General features: G+C 39.6%; 2 protein-coding genes across 3 annotated transcripts; one reads left to right on the top strand and one right to left on the bottom strand.

Annotated features, from left to right (window-relative positions):
• The first annotated feature begins 5,981 nt into the window (after positions 1-5,981).
• ankra2 (ankyrin repeat, family A (RFXANK-like), 2) lies at positions 5,982-10,625 on the top strand. Its single transcript, XM_085358459.1, has 8 exons — positions 5,982-6,732; positions 6,827-6,985; positions 7,087-7,152; positions 8,233-8,330; positions 8,441-8,566; positions 8,658-8,724; positions 8,858-8,938; positions 9,876-10,625. Exons 1-8 carry the CDS (start codon positions 6,432-6,434, stop codon positions 9,929-9,931), a joined length of 954 nt encoding a protein of 317 aa, XP_085214585.1. The 5' UTR covers positions 5,982-6,431; the 3' UTR covers positions 9,932-10,625.
• A 2,424-nt stretch (positions 10,626-13,049) lies between these two features.
• On the bottom strand, positions 13,050-18,640 carry btf3 (basic transcription factor 3). Of its 2 annotated transcripts, none has more exons than XM_085358460.1 (6): positions 18,582-18,640; positions 16,854-16,922; positions 16,406-16,519; positions 16,089-16,290; positions 14,525-14,578; positions 13,050-13,576 (listed from the first exon to the last, which is right to left on the bottom strand). In XM_085358460.1, exons 2-6 carry the CDS (start codon positions 16,920-16,922, stop codon positions 13,530-13,532), a joined length of 486 nt encoding a protein of 161 aa, XP_085214586.1. In that variant the 5' UTR covers positions 18,582-18,640; the 3' UTR covers positions 13,050-13,529. The 2 variants fall into 2 exon arrangements, with proteins under 2 accessions (XP_085214586.1, XP_085214587.1); XM_085358461.1 differs by having other exon boundaries at positions 18,519-18,583.

Below are 18,640 nucleotides of genomic sequence, written 5' to 3' on the forward strand. Positions count from 1 at the left end.
GTTTGAGCCGCTCGCTTCTGCTCCGCGTAGTAGTTGTGACGAATAAATATACTTTATTAATGCACCTTTTATTCCGAATGAGTTGTTTCTTTCCGCTTCTTTCAGGTTTCCATGTTTTTGCTCCGAGAGAGAGCAGGTTAGGAGTCTGCAGGTGTCGCCAATGTTTTTCCTTTTCCTTTGCTGCCTGTCCTTTTTTTTTTTTTTTTGGGTCCACCCCTTCAAGGACCGGGCAGCATGAGTGAAACCTCTCCGGGAGGCAGGGCCAAACGTGGCGACATGTGCTTAATTCCGTCTCTATAAATGTAACGTCCCCAGCATAGGGAACTCATAATGACATTTAATGCTTCATTTGACATTTCCTTTAACTGAGCTCCTGTGTTTAGTGTTCATCATTTTAATTTTCTCCAATCAGAGATCAGCCTGAGTGATGTCACTGTGATCGAGTACAAAGAAACCACAGCAGCAGCGGTGAAAAGACTATAAGTACAAAGTCAGTTCAATTCACTTCAGTTCAGTTACATTTTCTCACACAATAGTCGCCTCAAGGGACTTTATATTGTAAGGTAAAGACCCTACAGTAATACAAAGCCCCAACCATCAGATGACCTTGTTCAAGCAAGCACTTGGCAACAGTGAGAAGGAAAAACTCCCTTTTAATTGGAAGAAACCTCATCCAGAATTAGGCTCAGGGAAGGACAGCCATCTGCTGCTACCTGCTGGGGGTAAGGGGAGGGAGACAGATGGAAGAGAGCTAGAGATTAATAATAACTGGAAAGAATGCAAAGTGATTAAAGCACATTTTTATTCTACTACACTTCTTCCACACTTTAATTATTATTAACCTTGGAAAAAAATTGCTCCACTTTATCAGCCCCAATGTTAAAATGCACCTTACACATTAATACAACATCAACATGCCACATCACTATTCTTTGAACTTCTTCTTGAGTTGGATAGTTGTAGAGTGTACGTCCTTGGTAGGGATAATGGATCTTTTAAATACCAGGCAGGCTGTTACAGTAAAGTCCAGAAATTTACTGACAACTGTTTTGGATACATTAACTACATTTTTTTGTTGTACTTTTACTTTGTATTTGTAATACAGTCTCTCACTGAGTATTTTAGCACTTTGGTGTGTGGCTACTTTTGGCATTAGCTAACATGGTAATAAATATAGTATAAATACACACACGATAAGTGTGTTTCACAGAATTCTAATGTATTATTAATATTATAAGCTAGACTGGATGTATGAATGGTCATGACCTTACACTGATAAATTCCATGTTGTTGCCAATAGCCAACTTCAGACAACATGGCCAATATCAGCTGAAACAAATCTTATATACTGATGTATCCTCATCAATCAAGGCTAGCTTTCAGTTCAGTTCAGTTTAATTTCATTTATGTAGTGCCAAATCACAACCACAAACCCCATTTATATTGTAAGGTAAAGATCCTACAATAATAGAGAGGAAACTTCAGCAATCAGATGACCTCCTATAAGTAAGCACTTGGCAACAATGGGAAGGAAAACCTCCTTTCCACTGTTGCCAAGGAAGAAACCAGGAAGAAAACTCGAGCAAAACTAGGCTCAATGCAAAGTCATGTATAAACATACTGACAGTGAAAAAAGGTGAATAAAGAAGAAATACTCAGTGCATTGTGGGAAACCCAAGTAAGCTAGATCTATTGCAGCATTACTAAGGGAGGGTTTAGGGTCACCTGATCCGGCCCTAACTATATGCTTTATCAAAAAGGAAAGTTTTATGCCAAATCTTAAAAGTAGAGATGTGCCTGTCTCCCAAATCCAAACTGGGAGCTGGTTCCACAGAAGAGGGGCCTGAAAGCTGAAGGCTCTGCCTCCCATTCTTCTTTTAAATACTCTAAAACCACAAGTAAGCTCACAGGCTGAGTGCTCTACAGAGGTGATGTGCTACTTTGAGGTCTTTACGATAACATGAGGCCTGATTATTCAAGACTTTTTACATCGGCAGGTGCATGAGGGAAAAGTACAAATGAAAGGGCCTTTCTGGACTTTGAGATGATTCTTCTTCTTTTTAGTATTTTAGCATGAACTATTGACTCAATAAACGTGGCTGTACAGCTGTTTTATGTAGTGACATCAGGTGTATCAAGCATAACTCACATTTAATATGTAAGCTGATTGGTGATTTTTGCACAATCTACTTTAGGAGTTATTTTTTCTTTTTTATGAAAATGAACTCAAGTGGAGTTAATTGCACACTGATAGCAGAAGGACAGAGCTGTCTCAAAATAGTGCTTAATTTGTGTGGGACTCTATACTTACTTTTTAACTGGCTCGGGGGGAAAAAAGACCTCTTTCATTTTCAGCTGGATTCTCATCTTAGTTGCACACAGAGGAGGGCAATTTATCCTGACATTTTACATTAATAAGAAACACAAAAAGAAGACAACTTTCCCACAATTCCTGCTCCCTGGTCACTCATAAACCCTGTTCCCCCACTAACTAATAATGAGCAGCAGATGAACTAAAACGATGGTCCAGCTTTCACACAGTTGGCAATATCAGTTAATTTCACCCTGTCCACCAAAAAGTGCTGTCTTGCTTAACTGGGTGATCAAAGGATTATAGAAAGTTTGAAAGAAGAACAAAGCCTCCCTCAAGTTCAAGCTCCGATTTCAGAATTCATAAGACTATGGTGCCATCTGCTGGTGTAACCAAGAAGTGACTAAAATAAACAACACTTGTGCAGGAGGCTTTTCCATACCACATTCCACTTGCATCCTCGGTAATGTCATACACTAAATTCCAAAGTAGTTAAGGTGCAGTAATCTGCTGTATTTTCTGCATGCAATTCCTGTTTCCTGTAGAGCGGTACACAAAAAGACACACTGAGGTTCACTGAGTCACATTTAACAAGGCACAGCTTCCTCAGTGCAACTGACCTGGAAGGGGTTTTTTTTCCATCAAGACCCCCTGGTGTTGTTGGAGCAGCTTCATGGACATCCCAGGACCCTTGACCTCCTCATTAGAAGCTTGAAAAAACAAAAACAACAGAACAAAAAGGCCTCGGGAGAAGCATCGCCATCACTTTTTTACTTCAAAACAACAGGAAACAAAGGCGCTAATATTTGAGATACAAAAGCACTTTCCTAAAACAATTAAAACAACAAAACAAGAAGAGTTTCTGTCCCAGCGCAGCTGCCATCGCACTGTTTCAATGAAGCCTTTTTTTCCCCAGCTGAAAAGACATTTCAGTTACAGTCCAATAAAAACAGATTTTGAATCATAACTTCAATCTCCAAATCCTCCTCTGATTTCTTAAATATGTAAAGCATTTCAAAAAATCATCCGGGGGTTTCAAAGGCAATAATTCAAATAACTGTATTTGTTTTCTCTCACAGAATTTGTAACGTCTGTGTCTTTGCAGTTTAACACGGTGATAGATTACCAAGTTTAACTCAAACACTGCATAATCATGAGTGAGGAATTAGCCATCAACCAGCAGTAAACATTGCTCACAGAAGCATTAGAGGAAGGCTGCTGGCATGGATACCAGGCAGTTAGTCTGATTTTTTTTAAAGAAATTATACAGTAAAAACACTATTAAACCTTCTATTTAGGACTGCAGGGATAAATACTGCAGGGACTTAAATACTGTTTATCCTCCAAAGCCTAATCACACCATTAAGAAATCTCTACTTTGCAAAACAAACAGAGAAAGTCAAAGAACACAAACGCTTTCAGAACATCGACAGCAAGCAGGGAAGCGAGATATGGAAATACACAGATTGTGAAACAAACAACATAACACGAGAAAGGGGGGACGGGGGGGAAGGATCATTCCACATTTATTTCTGAATAAAAGGATTTCACTGAGGAAATAGTTGTCACGGCCTTTAAATCTGATTATTGTGTTGTAAGGTTGACCTTGCCATGAAAATAACCACGATTGGCAGGACGTTTGAATTCCCTGTCATTAGTGTGGCAAACTGTTTAAAAGGAATAAGTAAACAAGCTCAAATTCTTCAGCTTTTGTAGCTTTTCTCACATAAGCCCCTACTTAATTATATAATTTGAATATTATTTAGAACACGCGTCCACACAAGGTGGGATTCATTTCTCTCAGACTTTAGCTTGAACCAAAGACATATGCAAACTAAGCATTTTATTAGGTGCACCTTGCTAGTACTGGGTTGGATCCCCTTCTGCCTTTAGAACTGATTTAATTTTCATGGCATAGAGTCAAAAAAGTGCTGGAACCATTCCTCAGAGAATTTGGTCCATATTAACATGACATCAGCACACATGTTGCTGCAGATTTGTGGGCTGCACATCCACGACACCAATCTTCCATTTCAACACATCCCAAAGGTGCTGTACTGTGTGCTAAGAGGTGCTGACTGTGGAAGCCGTCTGAGTACAGTGAACTCAGTGGTGTATTTAAAGACCAAATTTGAGATGATCTGAGTTTTGGGATTTTGCGTGTTATTCTGATGGCAGCAGGCATCAGCAGATGGGTTACACTGTCTTTATAAATGGGCTGAGATGTTCAGCAACAATACTCAGGTAGGCTGTGGTGTTTAAATGATGCTCAAGTGTGCCAAGAAAATATCCCCCGACACCATTACTCCATCACCATCAGCAGCCTGAACCGTTGCGATCGCATACTCTTTTATGCCAAATTCTGACCCTACCCTCCAAAATTCACAGATGACATCGAGACTCATCAGATGAGGCAGCACCTTTTCAATTTTCTGTTGTTCAATTTTGATGAGCCTGTGCAAATTGTTGTCATGGTATTGGGGGATTTGACCCAGTGGTTCAGAGTTTTTGGACTTTCTAGTGTTTATTTGAATATTCTGTTCTGATTCCTGGTTTGTTTAATGTTTATATTTCAGGTATTCATGTATGTTTCATGTATTCTTGGTGTACTTGCTCTAGCTTGCACCTCCTAGTGACTTTAAAGTGTAAAGTAGCTGTCTCCGCTTCCCTTAACTGCCCTTCTGCACATATACAGTGAGTGCCCCCCATTGTCCTGTGTCAGACCATGTGTTTCTGTTCCTGTCTCTCTTGCCCCTAGTGGTTTTCAGCATGAGTGTGTTTCCTAGTGGTTATACTGTAGTTTTCAGTTTCCCCTTTTTGGATTTATGTTTCACTTTTTGGATTATGGCCACTTTGCTCTTTTGTGAACAGAAAAGGGGCTCACTTTTTGTTTTATTCTGGCTACCTCCACACGAGTGCATGTGGGTCCTTTTCTCTACGTCCAGTCTCTATAATCCACAGGCTGTGACAACTGCAGCCTTTGATTCCTGGTCTTAGCTGATAGGAGCAGTGCCAATTGTGGTCTTGTGACCATCTGCTTCAGTGTTTGTGTTCAATGTATGTTTTTCTGCATACATTTGTTCTAACAAGTGGTTGTTTGAGTGGCTGTTGTCTACAGCTCAAAGCAATCTGGCCATTCTCCTCTGACCTCTAGGATCAAGATGGCATTTCTGCCCAGAAACCTGCTGCACACTGGATATTTTGTTTGAGTGAACAGGATAGACGGTGAATATATTTGAAGCATTAGATAAATAACCTTTTTTTTTTTCAGACTTCACTAAATGATTTTGTGAACTTGGAAAACCAAATAAAACCAAATAAAACAAAAATATAGAGGAAATATCCTCACTTTTAATATATGATAGTTTGTTAAATAAACTCAAACATTCAACATAAATTCAAACATTAAAAAGGAAAATAAGAAAATTCACTCTGTAAACTAACTAAAACTAAACTGAGTTAAAAAAAATTTTTTTAAATGAAATAAAAAGAAAAAATAAATAGAAGATACAAAACTATGGTAACTTTGCTTCAAACTGTAACAGACCGTCGATTAAATGGCCTACCATTAAATAACAGCTTTGGTATTTTGTTTGTGTGATGTAGTTTCCGGTCGGAACTTACTAGGGGGAGTTTAAAAGATGATGCACCGACGTTTAAAAGACGTCCAATTGCGCATGTGCAAATCTATCAAAACACCGACAAAAGAGCGACGCTTGCATGGAATTTATCTAGAAAAAATGTCTAAAAATGCTTATGGACTTAGATTAATTGATTTTATAAAATAAATATTTCTTTCTTGATAGTTACGGTTAATTTGTATGAAGGTTAGCAATCCGTTCTCCATACACAGCGTACCGGGCCGAAGGTTACATTAACAGTAGCTAGCATGCTAAGTACTGGTTAACCACCATCTGTTGTTTGCTAGTTAATATGTTTCACACGCTGTTGTTTGCAAGGCTTTTCTGTGTCCCTTTAGTACGCAGGCGAGGATAAATGAAAATGACTCTGACGCAGAGTGCTGATTTCCATCGATTTTTAGCATAAATTTCCTCCGTGTTTCAAGCGTGCATAGTACACCGTTTAACCTCAGTGTGAAAGCTCAGTGAGTGATCCGGGGATGGACAACGTTATGGTGTCAGCGTCAGATGGGACCGCAGAGTGCCCTCTGGTCTCCGAGGACATGGAGGGGATCTGTGTAATGCCTGACTTGAGTGCCATAAAGACTGAGCAGTCGGTGGGTGCAAGCCCAGACGACACAAACACCCAAAATGTCGCTATGGGCATCAAATTCATCTTACCCAACCGCTTCGACATGAATGTTTGCTCAAGATTTGTAAAGTCGCTCAATGAGGAGGACAGTAAGAACATCCAGGATCAGGTGAACTCTGATCTGGAGGTGGCTTCCGTTTTGTTTAAAGGTAAGAAAAAAGCAAAACCCTGTTTCTTCGTCTTAGATTAACTTGTGATTGTGTCGAATACACGATACTAATAAACGTGTTTTACTTCTGTCAGCCGAGTGCAACATCCAAACCTCACCTTCCCCGGGTATACAAGTGCGTCATGTTTACACACCATCCACCACCAAACATTTCTCGCCGATCAAACAGTCCACCACTCTCACCAATAAACATCGAGGCAATGAGGTGTCTTCCACACCTCTTTTGGTGCACTGTAAGTACCATCATTTCTTTCAACTTCAGTTTCTTTCGTTGTTTTTATGTGAGCGGAATTGTTAAAATGTAATTGTTACACATGCATTTGTTTCCTTTCAGCTTTATCTATTCATCAGCTGGCAGCCCAAGGGGAGATGGTGTTTTTGGCCAGCAGGATTGAACAAGGTAGGCTGTCAAAGGATTACAGTTTTTGTTGTCATGGAGTGCAAGCCATCCAAAATTAGTTAAATGAAAAATTGCACCACGGTAACAACCAAAAACATCACTGTCATACATGCACCGTTAAGCATGCATAAATTATATACCAATGAAGTTCAACACTTTAAAATAGAAACATAAATTAATATAAATGATTCCACATTTTTACAGACTAGGTCTACTTTCAATCTTCTATAATGTTTAGTTCGCAGAGATGTGAACTGTATATGAACCAACCATATGAACAAACTTCTTCCATTTTCCTTTAACAATGTTATTCTTTCCAGACTGATACATTCTGAAAGTTCCTTTATCCCATGTTTCATAGAAGGAGCATCCATACTCTTCCAGCATAGTGCTTTTGTGTTTGTCAGAAGCCCACTGGGTAAATTCCCAGCAGGCACAGTTTAACATTTAGAGGGATGTAGAAGTTGAACACCTCTGACAGACAGTTGATGACATCTTTCCAGATTTTATGAATGTTTGGGTATTCCCATGAAAAGTGAAGAATGATTCCTTTTTCATTTAAACATGTTTAGGTTTAACAGAAGTTATAAGTCCACATCAGCTACTTGTATTGAAGATGCTTTATTTATATTTATGCCTTTAGACAAGCCTCATTCCAGTTTGTTTCATATATGTCCTGTTATCTGCTGCTTCTCGGGGCATTTAACTTGTTCGCTGCTGAGACTTTAAAAGTAGATATTAGTAGGTTATAGCAAATAGAAACTCGACCTTTTTCTTCCAAATCTCCAAAAGAGACTAATTCTATTTTTCATTGCTGTTGGATAAGCGTGTATTTTTTTTTTTTAACTGTAAATGTTTAAAGATTCTGCTTTTTTAGAATTTTTAAATCCTTCTTTCTCAGACATTGAATTCACCTTCACATAAAAGAGAAAAACAACAGTTCTTCATCAGTTTACCAGCAGATATTGAATCTTAATAATTACTTGTGTATGCAAAATATAAAGTTTAAAAATGTAATTAGACCAGTAGATGGAGATTAAATACAGTGTTATGTTTTATTTTCCATATTTATTTTAACAGAGACTGTAATCAATCTCCAAGATGAGGAGGGCTTCACCCCGCTGATGTGGGCAGCTGCACACGGACAAATCGCTGTGGTGGAGTTTCTGCTCCAAAATGTACGGAATATTCATTGAAAACTTTTTATTCTGTTTATATGTTTATTATATCTGAGCAAGACTTCTTCACTTACTGTCTGTTTGTCATCCTGTGACACTTTTCGCTGTAGGGTGCTGACCCTAACCTCCTAGCCAAAGGGAGAGAGAGTGCATTGTCCTTGGCTTGCAGTAAGGGATACACAGATATTGTGAAGATGCTCATTGACTGTGGCGTCGATGTCAATGAATATGACTGGGTATGTTATTATAAAAAAGTTAGTTTAAAGTAGCGCCTCCGCTCAGTTTGTGATCTTGGTATTAAATGTTATTATCTCTGTGGGTTTTTAGAATGGAGGAGCCCCTCTGCTGTACGCTGTCCATGGCAACCATGTGCGCTGTGTTGAAATCTTGTTAGGTGAGCAGAAATCTTTGACTTGCAGGAACATCTGTGTTCATATTTGTTAAAGGGTAAGCAAAGCAGTTGTGTTGAGTTCTAACAGAAAATGATGTACAGTGATTGAAATTTTGTATGTTTGCATGTCTTTCAGAGAGCGGTGCTGATCCTACCATAGAGTCAGATTCGGGTTTCAATGCAATGGACATGGCTGTAGCCATGGGCCACCGAAATGGTATGTGAGAAAAAGAGCAAAACACAGCTGAGAAACATGCTGGAACAGTCTCAGTAATCAAGTTGTCTCTGGAGTAACCCTGACTGTATTCTAATATGTATTAACTTTAGAGTTTGCTGCACAAACCCCAGAACTATACTTTTATTTATAAAAAATGAGAGAGAGAGTGTGTGTTTCTTTAAAGGAATAAACAACCAGGCACTGTTATGACTTCATTTCATTTTACCTGTTCAGCTAATATCTTTAGAGAGAGTAGGGTTTGGACATGCAGAGGGGAGGTAGTGGATCAATTGAACAAAGGATGTTTAATATAGAGCAGCCAGGCAGGAGGAAAAGAGGAAGACCACAGAGAAGATTCATGGATGTAGTGGAGGAGGCCATCTTCCATTCACCGCATGTGCTGGAACTGGTCAGCACAGCGCTGTTGTTCCATATCTGCCACATAGTTTGTGGTGGATTTTTTCTGAGGGGGATGCTTGAAATATATACAGGCATATTCCCTCTGTAAAAATCTGACACCTTATGGGTTGAGGACAGCGAAATTAGATTTGAGATTTCTTTTTTTTCCTATAATGAATCATTCGGTCATGGCATGAACTTACCAAAAAAAAAATTAGATTTTGTCCTGCTGCCAAAGCCTAAAATTAGTAATTGTCCTGGCGTTTGTCCTGTAAAACTTGATTTGAGTCGATAAGAATTTGTTGACAGTGCTGCTGTTTCCAAAAAAGTAAAAGTCTGCTAAGATAAACACAAAGTCGCCTTTTCCTGCCAGATCCACACTTTCTCCTTTCTCAGAGTGAAGAATGGTCACATGGAAATGTGAATATTGTTCTTAATTTTCACTTTTAATGCTTATAAACTATCGCAGTAATCAGGATTTGTTTCCACAAAGCCCACAGTTCAGTTAAATGACCTCAGTGTATGTTTCTCTGTTTAGTTCAACAGGTGATGGAGGCACACTTGCTAAAGTTATTGATGGGGATCAGAGAGTGAACTGCTGCACTTGAGGGAGAACAAATACTGAAGAGATGCTGCTGTGCGCTGGATAATCATGTAGCATGGCCAGTCTGTCAGCCTGCAGGAGTATTTTGTTCCCTTAAGAGATATTTCATAAGCTTCATATTATTCATGATGCAGGTGAAGGTTTGTGGTGTGTGAAACATCAGTTTTAACCCTCTTAAAAGCTGTTAAGCTCTGCACTTTTTTCCTTTTTTCAACATTGACTGTGGAGTTGCATATCCAATCACTATACACTGACTGGTTGTCAAAGAGCATGCTGAGTTCTTCAGTACAGCCCACCACGCACTCCCCTCCACCTGTAGTATGTTGCCAAATGAGCAGTGCAGACTGGAATTGACTTTGCTCTAAAGTTGCAAAGAGCTTACTTTTTACGTTGTTGTAATTTAATACCTTTTGCCCATCTTTGTGTTCTAAGACTAACCTATTATCTTCTATTACATTATTTTATTGTAATATTTTCACGTTCGCACTCTCTGAACTCGGGATATTTCTGAGGCACGAGATTTTATGACTCTGTCAAGCTGTTTGTGGTCCGTTTACTGAAGATCTTTGTGTTTCATGTATTGAATTTATTTATTTTAATAATTTAAACTGTTATGTCAGTTTGTTTCTTTGTGTAGTGATACGAAATGTTCAGATGTGTTGTGAATTTTAAAAGACCTCACACAAAAATGCTGTGGTGCTGTTTGTATGAAAATAGTAATACTGTTTATTATAGATATTTATCTGATGTGCAAGAGTCAATGAAGTTAAGCAGTTTAACTTAAATGTCAAACTTTTGAAAGTACAACCAACAGCATCACATTCTGTGATTCTGTGAAGCTTTTCTTTTTATATTGTTCATAAGATGGGAAGAAAAGCCTGTGTTGAACAATTTTACCCTGAAAAGCACTAGAAAATTTGAGTTTCATGCTTCAGTGGCCATAATGCTCTGAAAAAAAACAAGCAAATAAAATGTAATGGGGGAAAAATAAAAACATACTCATTACAAATGAAAGGTACAGTCGTGAAAATAGGTTTTAACAGGACTTTGTGGAGTCTTGTGAAAAACAGAACACCCCATGTTCAGAAGCTTGTAGATCCACTGTTTGCAACAATAACTTGAGGTGCTTGTTTTCTGTATCACTGTATTCTTACATCACTGTGGAGGAATTTTGGCCCACTCTTCTTTTAGTAGTTCTCTTTTACTTCAGTTATTGGGATTTGCAGGCATTCGTTTATGAATGGTTCTTTTAAGCTCCTGCCACAGCGTTTCAGTCAGATTGAGGTCTGGATGTGACTGAGCTATTGTAACCGGAGGGGGGGGGGATTTGCTGGGATGCCCCCTCCCTGGATCATTTTAACGCACACCTTAATGGCTGGTAAAATTGTTATTTTGCCAAGTTTAATTAATTTGACACATTGTTTCATTTAGCTGCTGTTTCTTTGTATCCAAAATGCTGTATTTCCAAAATTGCTCATGCAGATTGCAGCATCAGCTACTCACAAAACTGGAAAATGGCTTTTTAAAAATAAAATTGTGAAATCAGCATTGCCTCTCTGACCTAAGTTTTAGCTAAAAGAGTCCTTGAAGCAAATCTTGACTCTTCAGCAGCCATCTTCAAAGGCCGTCGGTCTTTTATTTAAAGCATTGTCTAAATTATCTTTAACCATCTTTGTTGTTGTGGCATTTCAAAACAGTTTTCTATTCAACATGCTTTGTGCTTAGCCTGAACTCTCTTAGGGGAGCTTCTGTTTTTTTAAGTAATCTTCAGAAATAGTTCTCCAGCTTCTTGAAAGACACCCAAAGCTCTTTGGATGTTTTGCTGATGATCCCAGACCGCTGACCCCTGTTGCGGTCTGGACTTTGGGGAGGCCTATCCATGATTGTGACCGTGTTTCCAGATGTGTTCTTTATGGTGAAATCAAAATCCCGATCTCCTCCGTATATAGTGATCATGTTTAAGTATGGCTTGTCAAGTCAACCTTCCATACTGACCATGTCTGATGAGGCATCAGTGAAAAGTAGATGGATGACACAAAGGACCAGATGCATATCTTTGATCTTGTATTGGGACTGGATACTGCTCATGTGTTAAGCATGCCATTTCTTTTGTCCTCCACTTGTCCAGATTCCCTGATTCCTTTAGGGGCACACTACACTTCATCCAAGGTCTCTGGGAATCATAGTGATGCTGGAAAAATACAATTTTCTGTCTGTTAAATTGTTATTTTTGGCATTTTCCATAGAGACAACTAAACAAATGGAGGGGGAAAAGTGTTTGCAACAGGCTGCTAGTAAAGTACTTAAAAACAGTGCGCTACACTGTTTTGTCACTCAACCAAAATTAAAGTATGGTTCCTTAGAAGCAAAATATAATGATTCAAGACTTTTTCATATTTTTGTCATCATAGATAATTCTGTAGTTGTTATAACTGTATTCTAATATACACTTACGGTCACACTCACCCTCTCCATTTTCTTGACCATAAAGTAAAACTGAGGGATTGACAGCCATGGTTACTCGCCCAGCAAAAACACGCCTCTTACCCTCATTTTCATAAGTGTAAATTGTGGAACATACTAAAGTTTACTGAATACTTTACCTCCCTGTTACTATCTGCAGACAAAGAATGTCTGCAACTGCCCTGACCTTACAGGAACTAAACGATGTTACAAGTTCAACCTGCAGTTCATGGTTTCTCACCAAATCTACAGAAGAGCATCTTCTTGATGCATTCTCAATCATCCAGGTAAGTAAATCTCCAAAAGTTGAATCTGTTCATCTGGACGTAGCGTTTTGTGGGAGAAATGTTTCGTCACTCATCCAAGTGACTTCTTCAGTCTCAGCTGACTGCAGGTTTCCCCAATCTTATAAACAGTACATTTGCATAATGACTGAAACCAGCCCAGTGAAGGAACAATGGGCTGGGAGGTCAGTTCCTTAATCATAATTATGCAAATTCTCATGACCACTGATCAACAACCACTGATCAAAGACCACGAGTACCATTCACAGAGAGTTTGGGAATGGCTACAGAAGAGCAGTTGCAGTGTTTCAATTGTAGAACTGTACTTGACCAAGAACACAAAAAACAAAAACTGAATTTTTAGCTATTTATTGACAGTAGCAAAGGTTTATTCCAGATATGGTGTTTTTAGGGAGGCCACAGATTCAGGGGGTCAGTAACATGGAGGAAACAGAAGGACAACGTGAGCCTTTAACGCCACATTTTTACAAACACTCTCTCACTCTGACCACACAGCACAAGCATTAAGGAAGTCTGGTGGCAAAGAGGAGGTGGAATGAGTACTAAAATACCTTTCACGGAAATACTGCTACTCGAGATTTAATACAGAGTACTATTCTAAAAAAAAGTTACTCAAAAATAATTCACTTAAGAGTATGCAAGTACTTTCAGGTGTTGCACATGTTACAGAATGCTCACAAGCCAAAAAGAATTTGACGTGTTTTTCCATCTTGTCAGGTACTTTAACTGTTACATTTTCCACCCCTTGAAAAAGGACATTACAACATCTTGTGCCCCACATGGTCCTGTCAAGTTTCAACACTCTGGAGTCCCAGCCCCTCTAGTTGGCCTCATCTTTGGATGCTTCATCGAAATTCTCCACCAGATCTGAAACAAAAGATTAGACATTAAATTGATTGATTGGGGAAGAAAGTAAATGCGTATCCCATCTGCACAAGTGACTCAAAGGTGCTGGAGAACAATTCAGGAAGTGTGTGTTTATGTGAAACAGGATACTTGGTGTAATGCAATTCTTTGCTCATCTCTCCCACTCCTACACACAGACGGCAATGTGCTCGACATATGAGGCCCTTATAACTACTGAAAGCAGCTGTAAAAATGACAGCAAAGGGCATCAAAAAGTTGGCTCCAATTACCCCGTGAAATGTGAGAAACCCACCTATCCAACTCAAAGCTCAGAGGGTCGGGGGTTCAAATGGAAACAATTCAAAAGGTCTGAGCAAACATGTTCCTTCAGTGAGAGAACAAAAAGAAATCCTTAACTCCAAAAACAATGTGATGGCAATGGATGTTAACCCCTGAGCCATCGGGCTTCAACTGCTGAGTACATATGTAATCGTTTGTTACGCTAGTGAGAGCTCGAGCTGGAGGGAGAGAAGCCCTGGGAAAAAAAAAAAAAAAAGAGCTGAGATTATTGTAATGGCAACCTCATGTGCTCGGTCCATTTTCTTCACAAAGAAAAGCAAACTGAATCTTACAATCCTATAAACAAAGAACATGAGATTCAAACAAAACCCAGCACTGCACCATTGTCAAAAGTAACTGATGAGTCCCCTTCACATGACCCCTTTTTATGAGCCAGAAAGAAAAGCAAACCCACCATGATTTTTTTCTTTTTTTAGCTAACAGAAAAAAGAAGAAAAATCCCGCAGCAATAAATGACAAGTGTAAAGCAGGATTTCCAAACAGAACCGCAAAAAAATCTGTAATGTGAGGCAAACAGATTTTTCTCGAGAAATGTCGGGCTGGTCTTTGATTCTGAGTGGTGGAGCAAACTGCTAAGACACTTTGATTCAACATATGAAAATTGCTCACCTGGAACATCATCTTCTTCTTCTACTGCAGCAATTGGCGCTTTTCCATCTGCAGCTGTAAGAAGAGAACAGATCTGTGAGAAGCCTTAGAGTAGCCACAAACTAAACCAAAGCCTTTTTCAGACACAGCTGGCTTCATCACTCCATCACACTGATGGCATTCTTCATGGCTTCACTGAGACTTTACCAGGACACGGACCAAACTATCCACCGTGCTAGTTCAATATGGTACAAGCAAAATATAACGCATGAGGCCGTGGGTTTTCTCTCTTGCAGATTACATTTTAAAAGTTACTTAAACAGAGCACTGCTGCTTCACAGCAAGAAGGTTCTAAATTTGAATCCACCATCTGGCCGGGGTTGTTCTATGTGGAGCTCTGTGTGTTCTCTCCAGGTACTCCGGCTTCCTCCCACAGTCCAAAGACATGAAATTATTTGGGTTAGATTATTGGATGAGTTTAATTTGCCCATAGGTGTGAATTTGAATGAGAACAGTTGTCTGTCTCTCCGTTAGCCCTGTGATAAGAGTATCAACCCGCCTAGGGTCTTCCCTTCCTCTCGCCCTATAACAGCTGGGATGGCCTCCAGCCCCCCGCGTAACCCTGATAAGGATAAGCGGAAGAGAATGGATGGATGAATTTAATTAGATGCAGTGAATCAATCCCACAGCTGTAACAGCTCATCAGTCTGAAGTACACAATGTTGCATGTAGTTACCCTGATCTATCCTGTCTTCATGTTCTATGATATTACAAATAAATTAAATTACTGTTGTTGTGCAATATGTAAATATAAGGAAATCTCAATTGACTAATGGATGGATTGTGTTGCCGTCTGCTGCAGCAGGTTTTAAAAAAAAAAAAAAAAAAAAAAAATATCATACAGGACTTCTAGGAGCAGCTAGCAGCAACAAAAAAAGCTTCGCCTGCTGTGGAAACTCTGTCAAAACACAGATTAAAAACATTCACAGCTAGTCTTCTTATTCTGTTGTCACTGATGTGGTCTTCACTGCAGTCAGATTTTAGAACTATTGCATTTTCACTCTGCAACAGACCTGAAACTGCAGTACAAGCTGCAGGAGAGACGTGAACCTGTAATCTCAGATATGCATTCAGACTTTAGTTTGCTAAGTATTGTTGTATTTAATTTGATGGGAGGTATGTTTTATTTGGTATACTGGTGTCACCAGATGTAAGTGGTGGTGTTAAAAACTGTAAATTATTGTTCTGGGGTTAAAGTACAGTACCATCAGATCTAACCACACTGTATGATTGACAGCTTACAAGCAGTCAGACGTTGACGACTGACTCAGCGTCTGACTGCTAGTAAGGATTCTTCCTCTATTTCTTTGATTTACTGTAGGTTGGCTGACAGTTTCTATGCATTAGAAACGTTGACTCTTACAAAAAAAATAGCTGTGCAAGCAGACATGAAGCTGATACCATAAAATGTGTCAGATTAACAGAAACAAGTGGATATCTGAAAACCGCTAAAAGTCTGACTAAACATGCTCAGAGTATAAAGTGTGGTCAACCACACGCTACATTATAACTTGAGGCTACCGACCTTGCTTGGGCAGAGCCTCGGCGAGTCTCCTGAGGCTCGTCAAGCTGTCTGCTCCCAGCTGGTTCAAGATGCCTGGCAGCATCTCAGTCAGCTGTTTGGTCTCAGCGTGGCCGGTGATGGTGAAGGTGTTGGCTGCGAGGGAGGCCTGCACTTTGGGATTGTTGAAATGGATGACTGTTCCTTGATTTGTAAACATGTTGACCTGGAACCGATCAAAACAGATTTCCCATTCTTAGTGATAAAAATGACAATCTGTACTGGTGCATGTAAGAAAAATCACAAGCAAAGGAATAACTCAAGAGTGATTTATGCCCCACCTCCTCAATGCCGGAGATGTTGTTCACACCGAGTTTCTTTAAGGAGAACTGTAGCTTCTTGTCATCTGCGGTTGCTGTTCTGTGGACCACCTTCTTCTTTCTGCGAGCTGTTCCCTGAATGTGGGCATTCGCACAAACATGTTTCTTAGTCAACATAACCTGAGTGATGTTTTATGCTCAAATGAGGGAGGATGTTTTTATTCTATTTATATACTGTACGCAACGCTGCCTAAAATTACTGCTGCCATGCAACAAAACTATAGATCAAACTGTTGGTTGTCATAGAAACTAACTATAGAAAATTCAGCTGCTTGAGCTCAGGTTTCATGTCCCTAGATTCACATTTAAAGGGAAAAAAAGACAGCAGCAGATTTACACTCAGAAAATGCTTTGCAATAAAAAATCTACCCATTTTCATGTAATGCCAGATTCACTTTGCGTGCATTACCTTTCCACCGATGCGGACTTGTGCTTGTAACTTTGCAAGTTTTTCTTGATTCATTATTGCTTCTTTCATCTGAAAGGCAGGAAAGTTGCATATTATTATGTCAGTATGTAAATGTAATTATCTGAAAACTAAGTAAGCAAAACAAGTTAATCCACCCCAAAGGAGGCACCAAAATAAAGTGCAACATGCAGATAAGAAAGCAGCACCCTGAGTCAGCAGTGCAGTTAAAATGACACCTTTATACTCATCTACACCAGTAAAAAGATTAATAATGGTTTGCCCCATTATTAAGGCAGAGCGTTATCTGGCTGGACACCGACTTGAAACATTTTTGTCTTAACATTTGACCAGATTTAATAAAAGCCAGCTGGCAAAATACAGTCACTTCCCAGTCTGCTGTTTAGAAATTAACTCTAGCTAGTGCAGTCACTGACTGGCTCACACAGACTGTATTTTTGGTCCTTCCATGTGTTGATCAGAGGCCGTCTTACCTACATGACAAAAGCTAACCAAGCACTTACAACAGGGGTGTGGAACTCCAGGCCTTGAGGGCCGGTGTCCTGGAGGTTTTAGATGCGTCCATGATCCAAAACAGCTGATCTAAACGGCCAAATTACCTCCTCAACATGTCTTAAGGTTCTACACAGGCCTGGTAATGAACTAATTCAGGTGTGTTGACCCAGAGTGATATATAAAACCTCCAGGACAGCGAGGCCTGGAGTTTGACAACCCTGACTTACAAACTCCTGTGTATGTGACCACGTGAATTACAGGAGGTCAAACACACACACAGTGGTGTTATTCTAAATAATCTACAAAACAAAATATTTGGTTTGTATTTGTTCTTATTTTTCATTTAATAAGGCCACTCTGGCATTTCCAGCTATTTTCTCTGTTTTGTTTGTTTTTTGTATGCCTTTGTAAACTTAAATGTTTAATAAACCGAGCTGCGTACACGCATCCATTTGTGTTTAAAAAGCACAAATTTGCGTATTAAGAAACTGTCATATTAAATACGGGTTCTGTTGATTACGTTCACACCTGCTGATGGCCTCTAATTAACCACGTGACCATAACTTCGTTTCCCCCCCCCACTATACAATTTGGCTAATGACTCACAAAAAAAAAAAAAAAAAAAAAAAAAAAAACATACTGTGCCGCGAAAATTCACAACAACAATGCTGGGCAAGATATCCCTGTGAGGAAATTAGATGAAAACAAACAAACAAAAGTAAGGCGGGTGTGGCTGTGGTAATGGGCGGTAAAATAAGATATTAAAAACAGCAAGCAGACATTTTAAAAAGCCAGAAAGGAGCCGTGAGCGTCACAGCAAGCGCTGCTCGCTTCACAGGTTAATTAGCAAACGCCTTTTCCCTGTAGTGTGAACTACCGAAGGTAGACCAATATTAAGTTATTGTTGCTCAAATAAATTGAGGCGAAAGCACCACCGCTAACAGCAGGTCTGGTTTAGCTGATGAACACTGAACCGAAATGAGGTGTGGTTTAGCTTTTGTGCCAGAACTTGCAGGCTAACTTCTGCTAGCTTCTAAGCTAACTGGGGAAATTATCGGCCTGTCAGTCACAGCCTCTCACAACCCCCTCAGTACGGTTAGCTTCACACCGCGGCAGATTTCAGCCATCTAGTCAGAAAAGGCTTTCGTTTACCTCTTGCCGTCAGATCAGTGGAAAAAAGAGGAGAGAAGAAGGTATTTAAAGCTCCTGACTGACCTGTAAACTAACAGCAAACACATGCGGGGAGCAAGATGGAAGCGAGAGAGGAGGGAGGA

Source organism: Diplotaxodon limnothrissa, linkage group LG7 (assembly GCF_057381915.1).
Source record: "Diplotaxodon limnothrissa isolate DT_005_m linkage group LG7, D_limnothrissa_male_GT1.1, whole genome shotgun sequence".
In the NCBI taxonomy this organism is placed as follows: domain Eukaryota; kingdom Metazoa; phylum Chordata; class Actinopteri; order Cichliformes; family Cichlidae; genus Diplotaxodon; species Diplotaxodon limnothrissa.